This window comes from Oryza brachyantha, chromosome 9 (assembly GCF_000231095.2).
Source record: "Oryza brachyantha chromosome 9, ObraRS2, whole genome shotgun sequence".
Classification (NCBI taxonomy): domain Eukaryota; kingdom Viridiplantae; phylum Streptophyta; class Magnoliopsida; order Poales; family Poaceae; genus Oryza; species Oryza brachyantha.
In genome coordinates, this window is record NC_023171.2 from 13,561,930 (window position 1) to 13,579,379 (window position 17,450).

The following is a 17,450-nucleotide window of genomic DNA, read 5'->3' on the forward strand; positions in this document are numbered from 1 at the left end:
AAGAACGGTCCCAGCACTGGCCACGTCTCAGTCCATACCACAGATCTGAATACACAATGTGGCCAGCCTCTTTTCAATCAATCCAGCCATCCAGGACAATGTCAAATGGAAAACAAAGGGGAAAAGTAACTGATCAGGGGGGGTCTACCAGATCAATCGAATGATTAAAGGCTAGGCACAAAGAGAATGGTAAAGGCTATGAAGGTGTGGTAATTCCCATAGGAAAAAAGCAGGCATCTTTGCCCTGTTCTTGTAGATCTCCCCAACATGCAGAAAGTACTGAAGTTTCCTATGTGGTGGAGTCATGACAAGCTGTCATTTTACAATGATCAGGTCTGGGGAAAAGATATACTGGTACATAATACCTGATGAAAGTGAAAGCAAACAATGTCATGCTTCCATTGTTTGCCTTCTCTGTCTGGACTCTTTAGTGCTTGAATTTTATCTAGTTAACATAACCCCATACAATGAGTCCTCAACAATACTTTTAACTATATTAGTATATTACTCCCATGCCAGGTAAGAAAAAATTCTGTTAAATAGCAGAACATGAAAAGCCCCAGAATGTGAGTTGCATATTCATAGAACGGTAAATAACTCCTTTTACTTCAATGATTCAACTGTCCAATTTCCATCACATGTTCTGTTTCGAATGTAGTTTCAATTGATCATGTGAAGTGTGGCTTTTAACTGAACCACTTCACAGGTACATATCTATATCGAACTTATTATAGCGAATAATAAATTTTGAAATATGCACAGTTCTGCACCAATTATGAACGATAGGCAGTATATAGTCATCATCACCTCTCACGTTTTCTCTTCATAGGCAGCAGAGTTTTTGGTTTCTCTGACCGTATGTTCACTGATCCTTCATCCTCAATCAGGTGTCTACCAAGGTGTGATGATAAATTTTCCACTTCAATTTTTGCCACATCCTTTCTCACTCCTATGTCAGTGATGTATCTACCAGCACAGTACATCCCAGCTGTGACAGTGGCCATTCCAAGTGGACCAGCAGCAAAAAGCTTAAGTGGAGTGGACAGAAGAGCTGCCAATGGCACACCAATCGCCGAAGATGCTTGCCCACTTGTCCCAATGCCAGGTTCCTCAGCAGGTAGAAGCCCAGTTTTGCAGTAGAGTGCGAAGTCCTCACAATTATTCTCAAATATGTCATAATTTCCAAAGCCATTCTGAAGTAAGTACATGGCTCTGTGTACGACAACCTCTGGCGGGTCTGACTGTGCAATTGTACAGGTTCCTCCACGCAGCTTAGCAAGGAAAACGGCTGATGGCACTCCGTATTCGAAGCAGTATAGAGAGCCATTCCGAAGGAAGCAATCCAAGCAGGTGAGGACGACACCACTATCAGGCAGCTGAAACCCACAATCTGGGAATGTTGGGCACTCTGATGAAGACTCTAATAATAGGCTGGAGGTCGAATTGGATGAATCTGAGCCAGATTCTGCTTCTTTCTTTCGAGTAAAATGAACCACTTTGCTTCCTCCAACATAAATACCTGTTGTGCCAGTTGAACAAGAACATGGCCAGAGTAAGTTCTTGAAAAATATCTTAAGAAATATACAACTAAGGAACATTTGAGGCTATAAAACTGAGGGTGAGAACTTAGTTTCAGTGGATAGTTATCATTCCAACAGAAACACACACACTAGCTGATGGCTGAAGGAATCGGCATGTTGGTAACATGTCTATCCCTTTGCCAATACAAATATACCCTTGACAGTCAAAATATTTCTTAAAGAGCAGAATGCAGGCAAAACAGTTTTTTGCATATATTGCAGGCCTTTCATCCAGGTTGTCATGTGTAAAAGCAGCAAAACCCACACCATGTCCTCTCTAGATGTGGCCTTGATTAAATGTGCATAAAGGTCCACTACAATAGAAAAAGCACTACATCCGCCAATGAAATGCACTTGATGCAGAACAGTCTCCATTTAGGGGAACAATGTAGCGCATAGTGTCACAATGTAGAACTGTAGAAGCGTCCTTACGCTTCGTAAATGGAGAAGAAAATACTATGCTGTGTAAATTCAAGAGATGCACAGCAAAACAGCTCCGGTAAATACACAGGTAAGGATCGAAGATCAACATGGTAACATGACATCAAGATCTCAATTAATCAAAGTAGCCATCATAGGATACTAAGGTGACTTGAGTTTTCGGCTACGAAATCACTGGTACTAGTACTATTAAACAAGTCACCTGTCAGGTTCAGTACAGTATAGGGCCAGCCTTAAGGTATTTTTTTTGTTGCCAGCAACCTCGAATTAACAAGAAGAAGGTTTACCCTAAAAAAAAGAAGGCTATTTTCCACACAGAGAAGCGAAGCACAGATGCAGACAGACAAGTTGGTCAGCAGTAGGTGAGCAGCCACAAGTGTCATTTGTTCTATATGGGAAGCACCAGACACAGCATGTGGCATCCGATCCATCTGGAAGGATTTACGATAGAGTTTGGGCAATTCAGTTGAACCCTCAATTCTACGCATAACAAGCACAAAAAAGAAGCAGAAACATGGCATCAACCCTACACAATGATTGGTGCGCCACTATTGAGAGTTCTACGAATTTGCAAGCAGTAACTGTGCCTTGCAAGCCTGGACAATCAGAGACTTGGATCGCTGACGCAATTCTCCTACCAACCACGTGATCGGGTGCTTCAAGCAGAGGGGTTTGCTCGAGAGTTGTACATCACGCAGGAAGCATGAGGCGAAAGAAACCCCAAATTTGACAGGACGGCAACACCGGGACGAAGATATGCTCTTCAGTTACCGATGAACTACGCAAGAGACAGCCGCAACCCGAAAATTTCAGATCGCAAAATATTGAGCCCTTCTGATGGCCGACACTAGCGCCCACCAAGTGATAGCGCCGGAAAAGCAGTCGGATTTGTTCCCAACCCAGCGGGCGGAGAGAGGAAAAAAAATTCCCCCATTGACTCGAGTGAGCCAGAATTCCCCCGGTCAAGTCAACAGCATTCGATCACACGTCAACCGCACGAGACAATTCGAAGCGCCGCCGGCCGGAGGAGCCACAGAACCGCCGGATTTGCTCCCAAACTCAGCGCCGAAAACAGCCGCCGCCGCCGACATCGCCATTGGCGAAAATTCAAGCATCCGAGGAGGAGGGAGGGAGGGAATGGGCGTGCATGTACCGTGGTGGGAGTAGGCGTAGACGGCCCTCCAGGTGTAGATGTGGTCCCCCGGCCTGATCTCCGACCGCTCCACCCGGTTCGACAGCAGCCCCATCTCCGCCGCCGCCCTCTCCTCCTCCTCCCTCCTCCCTCCCACCGCGCGTCGGCACCGCCACTCTGGCCTCCTTCCTACCCGTCCATGGCAGCAAAAGCGAGCGGAAGTGAGGGGGATGGCGAATGGCGCGGGGCCTTTATAAGAAGAGGAAGAGGAGGAGGAGGCGAGGGGTTGGGGCGAATGTCGCTGCACTAGTAGTAGAAAGCAGGCACGGCCGCACCGCGGCGCTGCGTCGAGCCGAGCGCCTCCTCGGCTTCGGTCGCTGTGCTCCCACCGGCCCAACCCGGCTGCCGCGTCGAGACGACCACGAAAATATGGGGGAAAATCACGGTGGAAAGATGCACATATTTTTCGAACGGAACGATATATATTTTAAATAAATTATATAAAGATTATTTTAATAAATCAAATTAATCTATTAAATTTGTAATGGCTAGATACTTAATTAATTATACTATGATGGCTTTCTATTTTCGTGCCCTGATTAGTCTTTTGTGGAGGAGACCATATGTGTAGCGCGTAAAAACGGTATGAGATTATATGAGTAGTATTTTTTGTGAAAATGGTTAATTATTTATTATTTTATGATTTTTTATTAAAACTTCACTAATATTAAAAACAAAACTAGTCAAACAACATGTATTATCTTTATATTGTTTTTTAAAACATTATCGGTATTGAGAAAGTTTTCGTACCATTTAAATCCAAATCTACAGTACACGAGGTCGGGAAGGAAAATCATATGAGAAAATCCTTTTTTCCCACGAATCGAAAAGCTCCATAGGAAAAACTAATCAGCGAGATAAAATCCTCCAAAATTGTTGTAACAATCCTTTGTATTTCAACTGATCTTTTTAATTGTTTCCGTTTTTTACCGACCTTGACGGCCCATTCAAAGAAATGAAAAAAACGGAGGAATAGAAAAAATCATAGCATTCTGATAAGAATGCAAGTATAAAACAAAATTTTGTAAAACATAGGAAAAACGTACGAATGATCGTTTGATTGAACCACAGAAAAAACACCGGAATTTGAGGAGAGACAAAAAGACTCAAACGATTTTTTTCCGCGAGGTTCTACCTCTTGTTAAATTTCTTTCAAAACTTGTATGAGATTGTATGAGAAGAGACATTCCAATGAATTTTATAGGATTTTACATGGTTCATTCCTTTGATTTAAAGGGTTTTGTAGAAAAAAATTTCTATAAAAATAAAATTCTCTAAAATTTTTATAAATTTTTAATGAATTAAAGGGGCCCTAAACTGCGAGGCGAGGTGGCCAAGAACCACAGAGGCGAGACTCTCGTGTCGTGCAGGTTGGCCAGCAACTCCGGTCGCGCACCTAACCCGTGGGCGGCATGGACAACAGGACAAGTAGTGTGCAGCGAGTGATGACGAGCTCCGAGCATATCGCCATTGCCGGAGTTACCGGTCACCTGGACACCTGCTGCCTGTCATGGGCACTCCGATGAACTCAGCTGATGGGGATGCCACTGATTGTTTCTTAAATCTGAGAAAAAAGAGATGTTCTTGGTCATGATCGTCGCAAAATGGGCTGAGATTTGTTTACAGACAGAAGGAAAGTGACGCTAAACTTTAGCCAACTGAACAATGATGGTGCCATTGGGACTTTTGGCAAAGCTGAAGTGACCACCGATCAAACTCTTCTGTGTCATGGATGCGAGCACTTGGAAACGGAACTGCAGCATCGGTAGCCTTTTGTTTAATAAAGAGGAGGAGATTATAGCTAAACTAAAAACAATCGAGCGTTGTCACGTGTCACCACCACTGCCCTGCTTACCTAATTTTGTGACTTGATGTGACACTGAAAAGAAGTAATGTGCACCAACTAATTAAGGTGGATCAAATGAATATCATTTATATCATTTAAGTCTATAAAGTTGCAAATACTATATTTATTATCAAAATATAAATATTTCATTCCAAGTTGTAAATATAAATATTTCAGGTGTAGCGACTAGATTACATTTCTCAAGCAACCAGAAGAAACTCGATTGCATTCGATGATGAGAGTTTGGAGCTAAACTAACTAATAATCAGATGTACGTCTGATCCGATCGAGGCGGCGGCCGTCGTCGTCCGGCGCCGGCGTCTGGAACGAAGAATCGGCCGCTCCGTCGAACAAAAATGATGCAGCTAGCTTGTAAGCTGTAACAGCGGCGGAGCCGGCGAGCCTCGCCGCCGCCATGCCGCGAATAAATTGGTGGGCCCTTTTTTTGGGATCCGGCCCACCAATAACAACTTGGACCGGATAGGGAATCCTGCAAACGTGACAATGCCACGTATCTCAGTTTAGGTCTATGTTCGAAGCCCATCAACTCCCCTGAATACTCCATCTGCCTTGCGCTTAGCCATCGCCACCGCGTCTCGCCACTACCACCCTTCCACGGAGACCGGAGGCTCCGGAGGTAAAGCTGATGATCGGCGCGGGCCCGCCAACCTTTGGGAACTCGCCTCTGTATGCCATGCACGTTCCTCCACCTGCATTCCTCGGTTCTCCAAACCCTAGCCCGTTCCTCTAGCGTTGGGGTAGAGTTAGACTCGACAGGTATGCCCGGCGGCTAGATGCGAGAGAAGGCCATCCACAACTATATATGATGCTTGCCACCAGAGCCTCTGTTTACCGGTGTAACCAAACTAGCGCTAATGCGTCGATGGGAGGGTGGCTGAGAGCGACGATGGTGGCATTGATGCCCCACCCCTATGAGGTGGATTTGTGAATTGTGATAACGATACAACCTCCACATGCTGGAGCTATGATGATGGCACCACCATCGACAAGTGCAAGATAGTGGCTATGATCCACCAAATATGTTGTTGAAGCCCCAACAAGCTGAGCCTAGGATGCTATTGAGGCACAACTGCATTTGCTCACTAGTTCTCCTCTATTCCAATTGTCACCATCTAGACTATGGTTCGTGCTAGCACTTTACTCCTGTTTTTTCTACCTTAAATTGGCACATATGAAATAGAATGCTAGAGGATCCCCTCTTTGTTTTCTTAAACATATATTTCAATGCAGGCGATCGATATATTTGATGTGAGACATATGGTATTTTTTTTCTATTAATATTGTTAGTTGCAGCTATTATTATTGTCAGGTTGATATAAGCTTCTAGTGTTTAAAATAGAAAAAAAATGCTACTTGTATAAATTAAACAAGAAGCATACACATCGTCGAGTAGCCTCATGTTTTCCTGGTGATGTTAAGAGGTAACCAAGTTATTGGATGTAGTTTAATATGGAGGTACGCAATGTTTTGTTCATTATTTTGATTGTGACTTTTTAAAGCATCAGTGCAACTGCTAGTTGTTATCTAGATACCTGGTTTTGTTAATGGGGTTTAAAATAGAAGTGATCACTTATCATCATTGATTTGTGATCTTTAATCTAGGTTTTCCTGTTAAGTTTCAAGAAGATTGGGCTGCTGCTTTAAAATGGAGGTTATGCTTCTTTAATTATGGTTTGACTTGTAGAGTGTTGAAGCATTGGTTCAACATAGCGTACCTTTTCAGTTTGTTAAGCAAATTTGCACATGAGTTTTTTTTCCTGTAGAGTTACAATTTTGGGGTAGGAAGATGATCTCAACCTCTCTTATCAAGAAATTCGCAATGTTTGTTTTATGACAAAAAAGATGATGAAATTTATAATTGATTGACAATGACTTCACGTAGATCTAATCGGTAGGCTTAGGATTTTCATGATACTACATTCTTTCGTGTCCTTCATGCAACTATTGAAAGTGCAGTAATGCTACCTCCTATTTCCGTTTAATAGCATTTATCAATAGGTTGTTTTCTTGTTACACTACCTATCCTGAACCGAGCAATAATATTATTAGTTACCATTTGGGCAATTGTTTGGAAATTTGTGTGTACACAGTTATAGTGCTGTTGATGGTATGATGGGTCAAATAACTTGTCATTCTCGGATGGCGTTGTTAGTTCTTCAACTCAATGACCATATTTGAATAAATGATTTTGTTTTTCCCCACTATATATACCCTACACATTCTTATAGTGATTTTAGAGAACCCCCACATGAATGAACATGCAATTATGCATTACGAATGTTTATACAATAATCATGCATTGCCGCGATGCATTATGTAAACATCTCCATTATGATGAACATGCACTAATGTCCATGTCATGCAACATCACATGGCACATGTCACCAACAAACTACACACAAACAGTAAGTACCAATAAATCACCATGTGTTTTGCACAATTTAGCCCATTTAATCCACACCAATACACCTCAATTATTCATCCAAGAAACACATGGCACTAAATACGAATATGGTTTAAAAAACATATACAATTGGTTGGCAACATGGTGACTCACCTTATGCCTCCACCATCCCCACCGCATTCTCATCTCATTGTTGCCTTTTTATGTGTGCATTCGATAGTCGTGCTCTGCTTCATCAGCACTCACCATTTCATCCACCAAGTAGGCCTTGTTGAGCTAGGTGGTTGGTTGGGCTTGGCCCAAATGATACCTTGTTGTCATATTTATATTATTTTATGTGGTATTACAAAATACTATCATTCCCTAAGTTGTGTCCTTTACATTTGATTTAAGTACCAATGTAATTATGTCTTTTACATTTTTTACATGGTTATGTGCTCATTATGAACATAATTATGGAGGAGAAGAAGCTTCCGGTCCATGGTTCTTGGCATTTGATTTTTCACTATGGGTGGAGTAGAAATGAGGTGACAGAATATAACTGAAATTCTTGGATTTGAATTTTGCCTTCTCTATTTGCATTATTAGCACTATGATTCTAGGCTATGACCGCACATTTTTTCCGTCGTCCGCCATTGCTTCTACCATAGCGTCAGTTTGGTGTCTGCATTTGGTCACCACTCACCACTTTTTACCACATTTATCGATTTTTATCCTTTTCTCTTTAATTTTAGTGTAAATGTTGTCTTTAGATTGCGATAATTGGTTAAGCCTATATTGCTTTCCGTAATTATTCTTATTTTGATATGGAGGGAATAACTTTCTTTAAAGTTATCTATTCACATATATGTTCTATTGCACCCCATTTTATCATAACTTGCTTCTTAAATGGAAATGAAGAAATATCGACGATAGTGTACACAAATTATGCATGATGTATTTTCTTCTAGTGGAACGTGCTTTTAAATATTTTATCACTTTACACTCTTATTTGTAGACATGCCTTCTGGTCAGGAAAATGGTGCCTTCCTTGAAGCAATGAGCCCCATATGCCATCACTTCAGCAATAAGGTATCATATCGATTACAGGTTTGTTATTTTGAGCCTAGCAAAATTCTTACCAAAATATGCCATCACTTCAATAATAATGTTATAGATGCCTTATGTTGGTGCCAACCAAAGTGCTATGCTACTTGGTGGGATGGTCGAATATCCAATTCACAATAACTACATGATGGACGCTACAAGGCTAGGCAGTAGAAACATTGGCACTACATGGACTAATGCCACTAGCCCTCGTGATGCATCAAGTACATCATATGTCGAAGGACTTCCCTTCAAACTGCACAAAGAGGGAGGTTTCGTGTATCCTTTCATCTAAAACATTTCAATTATTGTTTTTCGGTATATTTCATGCACCTTGATACTTTAGAAATGCTTTTCAATTCACATGGATAACTTTGAACACATAAATCACGCACCATCTTCTCCTACTATAGGAAAAATGAATTTTGTTGGTTTTGTAACTCTTGGAATCTGAAGCTCTTGTTGTTGTCAAGTTTCAACGAGGTAACTATAACAACATTTGTGCAAACAAATTTTATGGATGTTAGTTTCATGAGGTGAGGGAGGTCAACAAGAATATACCACATCTTTAAATTATGTAAGTGTCCCTAAACTATGCCTTTTACATTTTATCGAAGTGTTTATCTAATTGTGTTGCAGACACTTGTTTATTATTAACTTGTTCGTTTTCACATATTTTCTTTTTGTGTCGATTAAGCACACTAGAGCAGCATGCAAACTGATTTACTTGAGCATCATGTAATCCGACCTCTACCAAATTTCTTAGAAATAAGTGCACTTTAAATCTCTCATCTTGTCATTGAGTTCCAAGAACGCCCTTAAAACACAAAATGAGATATACCACATCACTAATCTGCAAAACCCGTTTAAAATACGTCCCTTGGAAGTATAGATGAGTGGTTTTGCTGACGTGACATCTACATAATTCTCTCTCCTATCTACACCCTCCTTTCCGCTTTGCCCCTCTCCCACATTGCACATACAACCACCCACTAAAGAACATGGAGGACGGCCTAGGGCAACGCTTTGCACCCCCTCTCTCTTTTCCCCTTCTCTTTGTCGACGATTGAAGAAGGGGAGCAATGACTGACGAGACTAGGGAGTGGAGAGTTCGCTGATGCATCTTGAGCTTTGCGATGACGCTGCTTAGCTCGAGCTCGAAGACAAGGCAGCCCAACCCACAGGCTTACTAGAGCTCATAGATCTAAAGCAACCATCACCGGTTGTTGTGTTGAGTTCGTCTCCTCTTGTTAGCCTTTTCTCAGTGGCATCTCGCATCCCTTCTTGTCGCCTAGGAGGGAAGCACCAACTAGTCGAGCTTGTCCCCCCGTCCTCTTTTTCTTAGCATCCTTCTCTTCCTGTGATCCTATCACTAACAGTGCATGAGCCCTAGCACCCGAAGCATCCACGAATCCACGAGTTGTGGTGCCGACGCTCTCTCCCATGATCCTTTGTCGCGACATCACGGGGCCACCAACGGCCACCACCGGTCACGTTGTACCATTTGGGATGTGGATGATGTGACGCCCTCCTCCTCCTTGTCAAAGACATCAACCCCTTGCTCTTTAGCGACAATGACGATGGGTGCCTCAGGCAACCGTCACCGGTAGCGTCACCACACTCACAGGCTGACACACACCACTGACCATCCCACACCTCACCACTGGTCTCATCAGCCTGAGAGGAGTGAGGGAGAGGGGACGGAGCAAAGAAGAGAGGAGGGAGAGAATAGGGGAGAGGCATGAGAATGACACGTGAGACCCGCTTTTGTTTTTTGCCACATGAGCATCTAGTCAGTATAAGTAGATCCAGGTTAACTTGCCACATCAATAAAATCACCCCTCGATACAAAATCGAGGACACAATATATCTAGTTTTGCGGTTTAAGAACGTTTTTATAAACTCGATGACAACACGAGGGATTTAAAGTGGACTCGTACCATTTGCACACGAAATACCGGCCCAAAATTAAGTGAATCCCCACACACAAAAATCACGGCCCACCTCTCCCTCGAGGCGTCACGCGCGCGGCGCCGCTCTCACCCTCGCCGCGGCCACACCAGCGCGCGGCGCGGTGCTCACCGCGCGCCGCTTGCTTCCTCCCCTCCCCTCCTCGCGCTCCACGCGCGGGCGCTCGCCGCCACCGGTGGTCCGGAGCGCGGCGACAGCTGGTGGAGTGCTGTCGCTGCCTGCGTTCGTCAGCACTCAGCACCAGTAACTGATGAAGGGCGCGCGGCGCGCTCGATGGCTACAAAACAAGCCGCCCCCGGGTCGCACATTCCCCACCCCTCCTCCCGAACCCTAGCCCCCTCTCCTCTCTCCACTTCCCCTCCCCTCCCCGCCGCCGCAGCCCCCCGGATCGATCGCGATGGCCGCCCAGAGCTACTGGACGCAGCAGTACGTCGTCGACCCGCGCCAGCAGGCGCCGGCTGTGGGGATGGCCGCGCCGGCTCCGGCTCCGGCTCCGGCTCCAGCGCCTGCGGCTATGTGGCAGCAGGGGTATCAGCCCGCCGTGGCGCCGGCCGCGTTCCCGGTGGCTGCGCCGACGCCCTCCGGCCCCGTGCCGTCGTTCAAGAGACAGCGCCCGGAGTACTTTGGTTCGTGCCCACGCATCCCGATTCCTCCGGATTGTTGATATATTATTGTTTTTTTTCGTGCTTGTTAATTATGTGATGGAAAAGCTTATAGTAGATGATCATAAGAGGTTCATTAGTAGCTTGATGTGTATGTCTATGGGTTTTGTTATGGTTTAGGCTGTACATAGATGAGGTTTTACTACCCCTGGATGGAAATATTTGATGCTTCGGACACTGAAAATGTCCTGCGCTTAATAGATTTTGGCGGTTGGAAACGCCAATTTTTCCTGAACCAAGTGAGTAGCTTTTAGTGAAAGCTAGTCCTCTTATTAAATAAGCAGATCATATGCTTCCCCTGCAACGTTGTACAATTAAATATGTCCTAGGAAATGGTACAGCAAGTTGTAGTTTTGAGATGGTTTATATTGTACCAAGATGTTTGTTTGAATACATCAAAATGAAATCATATTTTCCTGATAAAGCCTCAAGGCTGTGACATGGAAACTAGTAGTAGTTTACATATGTAATCTACAAGATTATATTAATTCTTTACCTTGAAGCTTTCCTTGAAGTTAGTTGGTGTAGCATGGTTTATATAATACATGTTAGATCAAATGCAGGATGACCTTTCATTATATTTTATAGGTGCTAGGCAAAACTCTGGAATGACTATTGTGATGACCAAACTGTTTGCAAATCTGAAATCTAAAACCAGCAATGAAACAAAGGAATTTGTTGTGTGAAAAGGTTATATAATCTTCACATGGATCTATGGTGTTTGGCTTAGGGCTCTGCATGTCGTTACGTAGTTTACCGCCATTTTTGCATGCATCTATTATCACACCTATAAAGTTGACTCCCTTTTTAGTACAATTGTATTGGCGAATTATTGCTTGCTATGCACAGCTACCTGAAAATTTGTACGAGCATTAGGATTACCACCTGCACATAGATTTGGCGGTTTTTAGTTGGTAGATAATGTTATAGTTGTCATGTCTCATTTATTGTTCACATGCTTGTTACTATCACACCCCATTTTTATCATAACTTGTTTCTTAAATAGAACAGGAAAAGAAATTGATAGACTCTACTAATGTCGGCCTACTTTACTTTCTCCTAGTGGGATTTGCATCTAAATACTTCACTTTACACCCTTGTTTGCAGGCATGCCTTCTGGTCAGGAAAATGGTGCTTGTCTTGAAAAAATGAGCCAAAGTTCCAGTCCTATATATGGTCATCACTTAAACAATAAGGTAGCATATCGATTAGAAGTTTGTTGATTTGATTTGTTTGAAAGGAAGTTTTTTTTTAATTTGAAGCTAGCAACTTTCTTATCGAAATGGTATTTGTGTGCTGGTTGCAGATTCCTTATGCTGGTGCTAACCAAAGTGCTATGCCACTTGGTGGGATGGTCGGGCATCCAATGCACAATAACCACATGATGGGCACTACGGGGCTGGACAATAGAAATATTGGCGCTACAAGGACCAATGCCACTAGCCCTCGTGATGCATCAAGTACGTTATATGTCGAAGGACTTCCTTCGAACTGCACGAAGAGGGAGGTTTCACGTATCCTTTCATCTAAAATATTTCAACTACTGTTTTTCTGCATATTTCATGCACCTTGATACCTTGGAAATGCTTTTCAATTCACATGAATGTCTTCTGCTACTGTAGGAAAACTAGATGCAATGTTAAGTTCTGCTCTTGTCTTTCTATGTTTGTAAACTAAGATCATACTTTTATATAATTAATCAAAGTATGAATGCATCTTCTGCAAAGTACTTCAAATTGTACCTTGTAGGTGCTTTTGCCCCTTAACTCTTGCTTCTGCAGATATCTTTCGCCCCTTTTCTGGTTTCCGTGAGGTTAGACTGGTCAACAAGGAATCTAGACATGTAAGTTAAATGCTACTCCATACCTATCAACCAAATTCTCCCTCTATTTCAAGCAAGATATGTCAAATTGCCTCTCTTTTGCAGGCTGGAAGGTATAATCTCTTATGTTTTGTTGATTTTGCAACTCCTTCTGAAGCTCGTTCTGCCCTGGAGACTCTGCAAGGTAATTATAACATCATATTCTCCCTGTTGAGAATAAACTTCAGACTTCTAATGCTAGTTTAAGCTTGACTTTGGCTAAACTATGGTGTTTTACCTTGCAGGCTATAAGTTTGATGAACATGACCATCAGTCTTCCAATCTGCGCATAGAATTGTCCCTCTCTCGCACGAGGCCAATTGGTGGGCCTCGTGGTAGAAAATAAGTTTCTTGGGCTTGCTTAAATTAATAACGCAGAGCAAAATTTGTAGAAGAGGTCTCTCGGGAGAAATCATGTACAATGCTAGTCCAAACTTGACTCTGATGCACTGCTAGTGTTGAATGTTGTTGCTTTGCAAGATTCTGCCATGTAGGTTGGGATGGATGCGTTGCTAACAATTGGTTGGGTGTGTAGATTGGGTTGAAAGACTGTAATCATGTGCTGTGTGATCTGAATGGTATCTATTCTGCTGTGGATGATTGCAATGAGTATATGCATGGTGCATCGGCACATACATTATACTAAGTTATGCATGTGTTATCTGGCTTTAAATGTTTGCGACTTGATTTCATGTTGCAAAACTGCTGCAGGAATATTTCTTATACAAAAACTTTGGTGAGTTTCCTTGGCTATTCATAGTAGTTTTTCTTGCCTTAAATAGGCTTACAGTGGTTCCTGTGGACTGAAATATCTCAGTAGCTATTTCATTGGTATTTGACAAAAGCAAATTGGAATATGTCCACTAAGCTGATATCTGGTTGAAGGCTCTTTCTTTATGTTATTTTGCAGAAGGCAAAGGTTGGCTGAAGTATATGTGTTGGGCCTGGAAGATGCTATGTGACTGAATCCCCACCAACAAACAGGATCACACACCTGCAGGCTTGTAGCATGACTTGAGACAACAATATGCATTGTGTTTTCTTGAGAAGGATAAGCTGCTGTATATGGGTATTTCAGCATGTACTCAGCAATGATTCAATACTTGTTTCTAGGCCCCTTTTTTCTTTTCTGTAGATATTGCTGTGCACAGAATGATATGCATTTTTTTTGCATCTGCAAGTCGTGTAAACCAACTCCATGTGCTCCTTGACATTGAAGTTGTAATGACTTACCCCCTCTGTCCAGAAAAAACCAATTTTTCGGTTTTTGTGTCCAACGTTTGATCATCCGTCTTATTTGAAAAATTTTCAAAAAATTAGAAAAAAGTTAATCACACATAAAGTACTATTCATGATTTATCATCTAATAAAAAACAAAAATATCAATCGCAAAAAAAATTTAAATAAGACGAAAAGTTAAAAATTGTAGGTAAAAAATGAAAAATTGGTTTATTTTGGTACGGAGGGAGTAACATAAAGAGTGGGGAGCAATGGTTGATTGTCCTTGGAATATGTCAGTACTTTGAAAATTCTGGTGTACTCCGTATGATGGTTACATTATTTTTTTAAAATGCAGGCATATGGTACGTAGGAATTGACGTGTGCCGTCAACGGTAAGCATACTTCTCATCATGTGAAGAAAGCTAAAGTGCATAGCATAACTGTCCTGGTTGTTATCGAGTGAAGAAATGTTCTCCAAGGACACTATGCAATAATGCAAATGCTCTCACGTACTTACATGGCTGTTGATTGTAAAGAGAACCCTTTTTAACATATTGCACGATCTATCTTGTTTGTTCAAGGTGAGCTTGGTAAATTTCATGTCCTTATTGGTGATCAGAAGAGGTTCAGAGTCCAAAACATGTATCTAAAGATAAATTGTTGTTCTGGTAATGTCAGCTTGATAGCTTATCTAGGCTGTCAAGCATATGGGGTGATTGTTAATAGCATATTTATAAATTAAAAATAATTTATGAATAATATTTTTATATACGTATTCTTAGCGAGCAAAGCTAAGGTTGAAAAATAATTTTCAATAAAAAACTTTAATATTAATTCAAAATTTAATGTGAAAATTTTAAAATTTGGTTTATAAGTATAAGTATAAGCGAAAAGGTGAGGTTGTTAATTGGTATTAATTTGTTTGGACATTTAACATACACGTACTTCGTATGATAAATTGATGATGGATGAACTCGCCCGTGTCTTTGAATAATGCAACTTCGCTGGTCCTAACACTCTCTCTTCTACAGCGACAGCATCCAACTAGTCCTGACACCTGCTTGTACATCAAGGACCTGATCAGTTACTGAGTTTTCACCTTAATTAAGTCTGACACTGAAATTTCCAATCAGTTCCAATCACCGGCTAAGGGTGTAAGTGGGTAAGACTGCGAATCTGCTTATAGGTCAATTAAGCGGGTAATCTGATGGACTATCCGTTTAATTGGCTTATAAGCGGGTTGACGGGTCGGCCCACTTACACCCCTAATCACTACACATTGGCCATTACCCTCAAAATTTCCAGAAAAGAATAGTAGCAAACAAAAAATCAACCTAGCTGCTAATACTAATATTCACCACAGAAAATCTTCAGAGTTTTCACCCCAGTTGCAACCAGCTGCCACCTTCGACACGATGAGAAACTTGCCAGGAAATCACCAGATTTTCCAGTGCGATCACGTAGCCAGCAGCAGCTCAGTTGGTCCCGTCTCTTTCTTTTGCTTGCGAATACGGGAAGAAATACCGTATGGCACGCATGGTTTACTGCTGCAATTGCGTAAGAATACTGCTGTGAGCTAAAGGCGACGACAGTGACGGCACGCTTGAAAGGCTTGCAAGCAATTGCAAAGAGGATTTGATTTTTCTTTTTTCTTTTTTTTTTGGGGTTTTGCCTGCATGACCGAATCAGAGGAAAAAACCTTGGCCCTGACGCAATTCCAACCGTGATGCATGGATCAGTTTATCCAGGAAGATGATAATATGTTTGGACCTGGATTTTTCTTGGTATTTTCTGTTCTTCAGAAGCCTGGAATTGAAGGCAGCCACGGCACACATACAGTTCAGGTCTTCATGGACCACTTCTGATTGAAGAAACAAAAATAAAATTCCCTAGAATAAAATTGTACTGCATTGTTTAAACCACTTGTTATAAGTTAGTGCTTGTTAATTCCATTTCTGAAAAATATGCATTGTACACTTGTGATGAAATTGATAATTTACGATAAAAATCCAATCAATAAACTCTCTCAAAATGTATCATTGTCAGTCACCGTTCCTTTTTTGGTCATCAACAAATCCGTGTAACATACAATTTTGACATCTAATTTATGTGACAGCGAAACCACAAGACTATTATGTTAGGCGGGTATATTCGGAGGAAAATAAGGTATTTGTAAATGGATTATATACAAAATGACGTTTCTTAAACTGCAGAGAGTAGCATGGTACAATATTATCTTGGATTACATTTCGGAATGACATTTCTTAAACTGGAATTGTGAAGTGACGACTGACAAAAGCCGAGTTGGTCAACCACTACTATAATAATTCAGCTCTGGTCGCGAACAATTAATTCTCGTCTTTTCCGTTCGGACTATGATTATAAGGTAAATTCTCGGCCTTAAATTTAAAGTTAAGTTTGAGAGTTTTAGCTTTTAACTCGTTATTTTTAGTCTTAGCTTTTAACTCGTTAAGAATATAAATATAAAATTTTTATTCATAAATTATTTTTAATTTACAAATATACTGTTTGAAAAAGCCAAACATCACCCGCTTATTTAATCGCAACAGAAACTATTCATGCATGTTGTCCTGCCCCTTCCTTTTTCTTTTTGAAAAAAAAAAGCAAAGCAAAGCAAATATAGTCTCCCAGCACTATTTTAGCTTAATAATATATGTACTCCGGGTAGCTGCTTAATTTCCTAGACAGAAAAGATAGTCTTGAACTCCATCAGCTTTCTGCTGAACAAGTCAAAGGTAAATTAAGCACAGTACAAGCTACAGAGATTCTGGTTTTTCTCTCATGCATGGCTACCTAATGCATCCCATATCATATGCTTATATTGTTAACCCCTATATTTATCTCTTCTATACGCTTATTAAGCTTTACTGAATTTATGGCGAGTGTCTTGAACCAAAACTGAAATATTAGGATATGTGCCTAAATTAAATTCGTTTTTGCAATACATCAGTTTGAAAAGCTGTGTACAGTAGAATAAATGTATAAAAGCAAAGGTTCGCATCACTTTCAAACCCTGCAAATGTTAAAGCAAAAGGCAACATACAGGTACCCCTATGTTTCTTGAACCAAAATTAAAAGAAAATTGGGAGAAAACAAAAGGAAGTGCTTGCTAGCTACTGCTCCTAAAAAAAACAGAATTTCTGT

The 17,450-nt window shown here is 41.4% G+C and overlaps 2 protein-coding genes across 2 annotated transcripts; one reads left to right on the forward strand and one right to left on the reverse strand.

Annotated features, from left to right (window-relative positions):
- Positions 1-580: 580 nt before the first annotated feature.
- LOC102716623 (NC domain-containing protein) lies at positions 581-3,412 on the reverse strand. Its single transcript, XM_006660803.3, has 2 exons — positions 3,175-3,412; positions 581-1,519 (listed from the first exon to the last, which is right to left on the reverse strand). The coding sequence occupies exons 1-2, from the start codon at positions 3,266-3,268 to the stop codon at positions 804-806; spliced, it is 810 nt and encodes a 269-aa protein (XP_006660866.1). The 5' UTR covers positions 3,269-3,412; the 3' UTR covers positions 581-803.
- Positions 3,413-10,724: 7,312 nt separating this feature from the next.
- LOC102707521 (RNA-binding protein 2) lies at positions 10,725-14,304 on the forward strand. The gene is made up of 6 exons (XM_006661398.3): positions 10,725-11,167; positions 12,311-12,399; positions 12,510-12,717; positions 12,985-13,046; positions 13,131-13,209; positions 13,310-14,304. Exons 1-6 carry the CDS (start codon positions 10,939-10,941, stop codon positions 13,408-13,410), a joined length of 768 nt encoding a protein of 255 aa, XP_006661461.2. The 5' UTR covers positions 10,725-10,938; the 3' UTR covers positions 13,411-14,304.
- Positions 14,305-17,450: the final 3,146 nt, after the last annotated feature.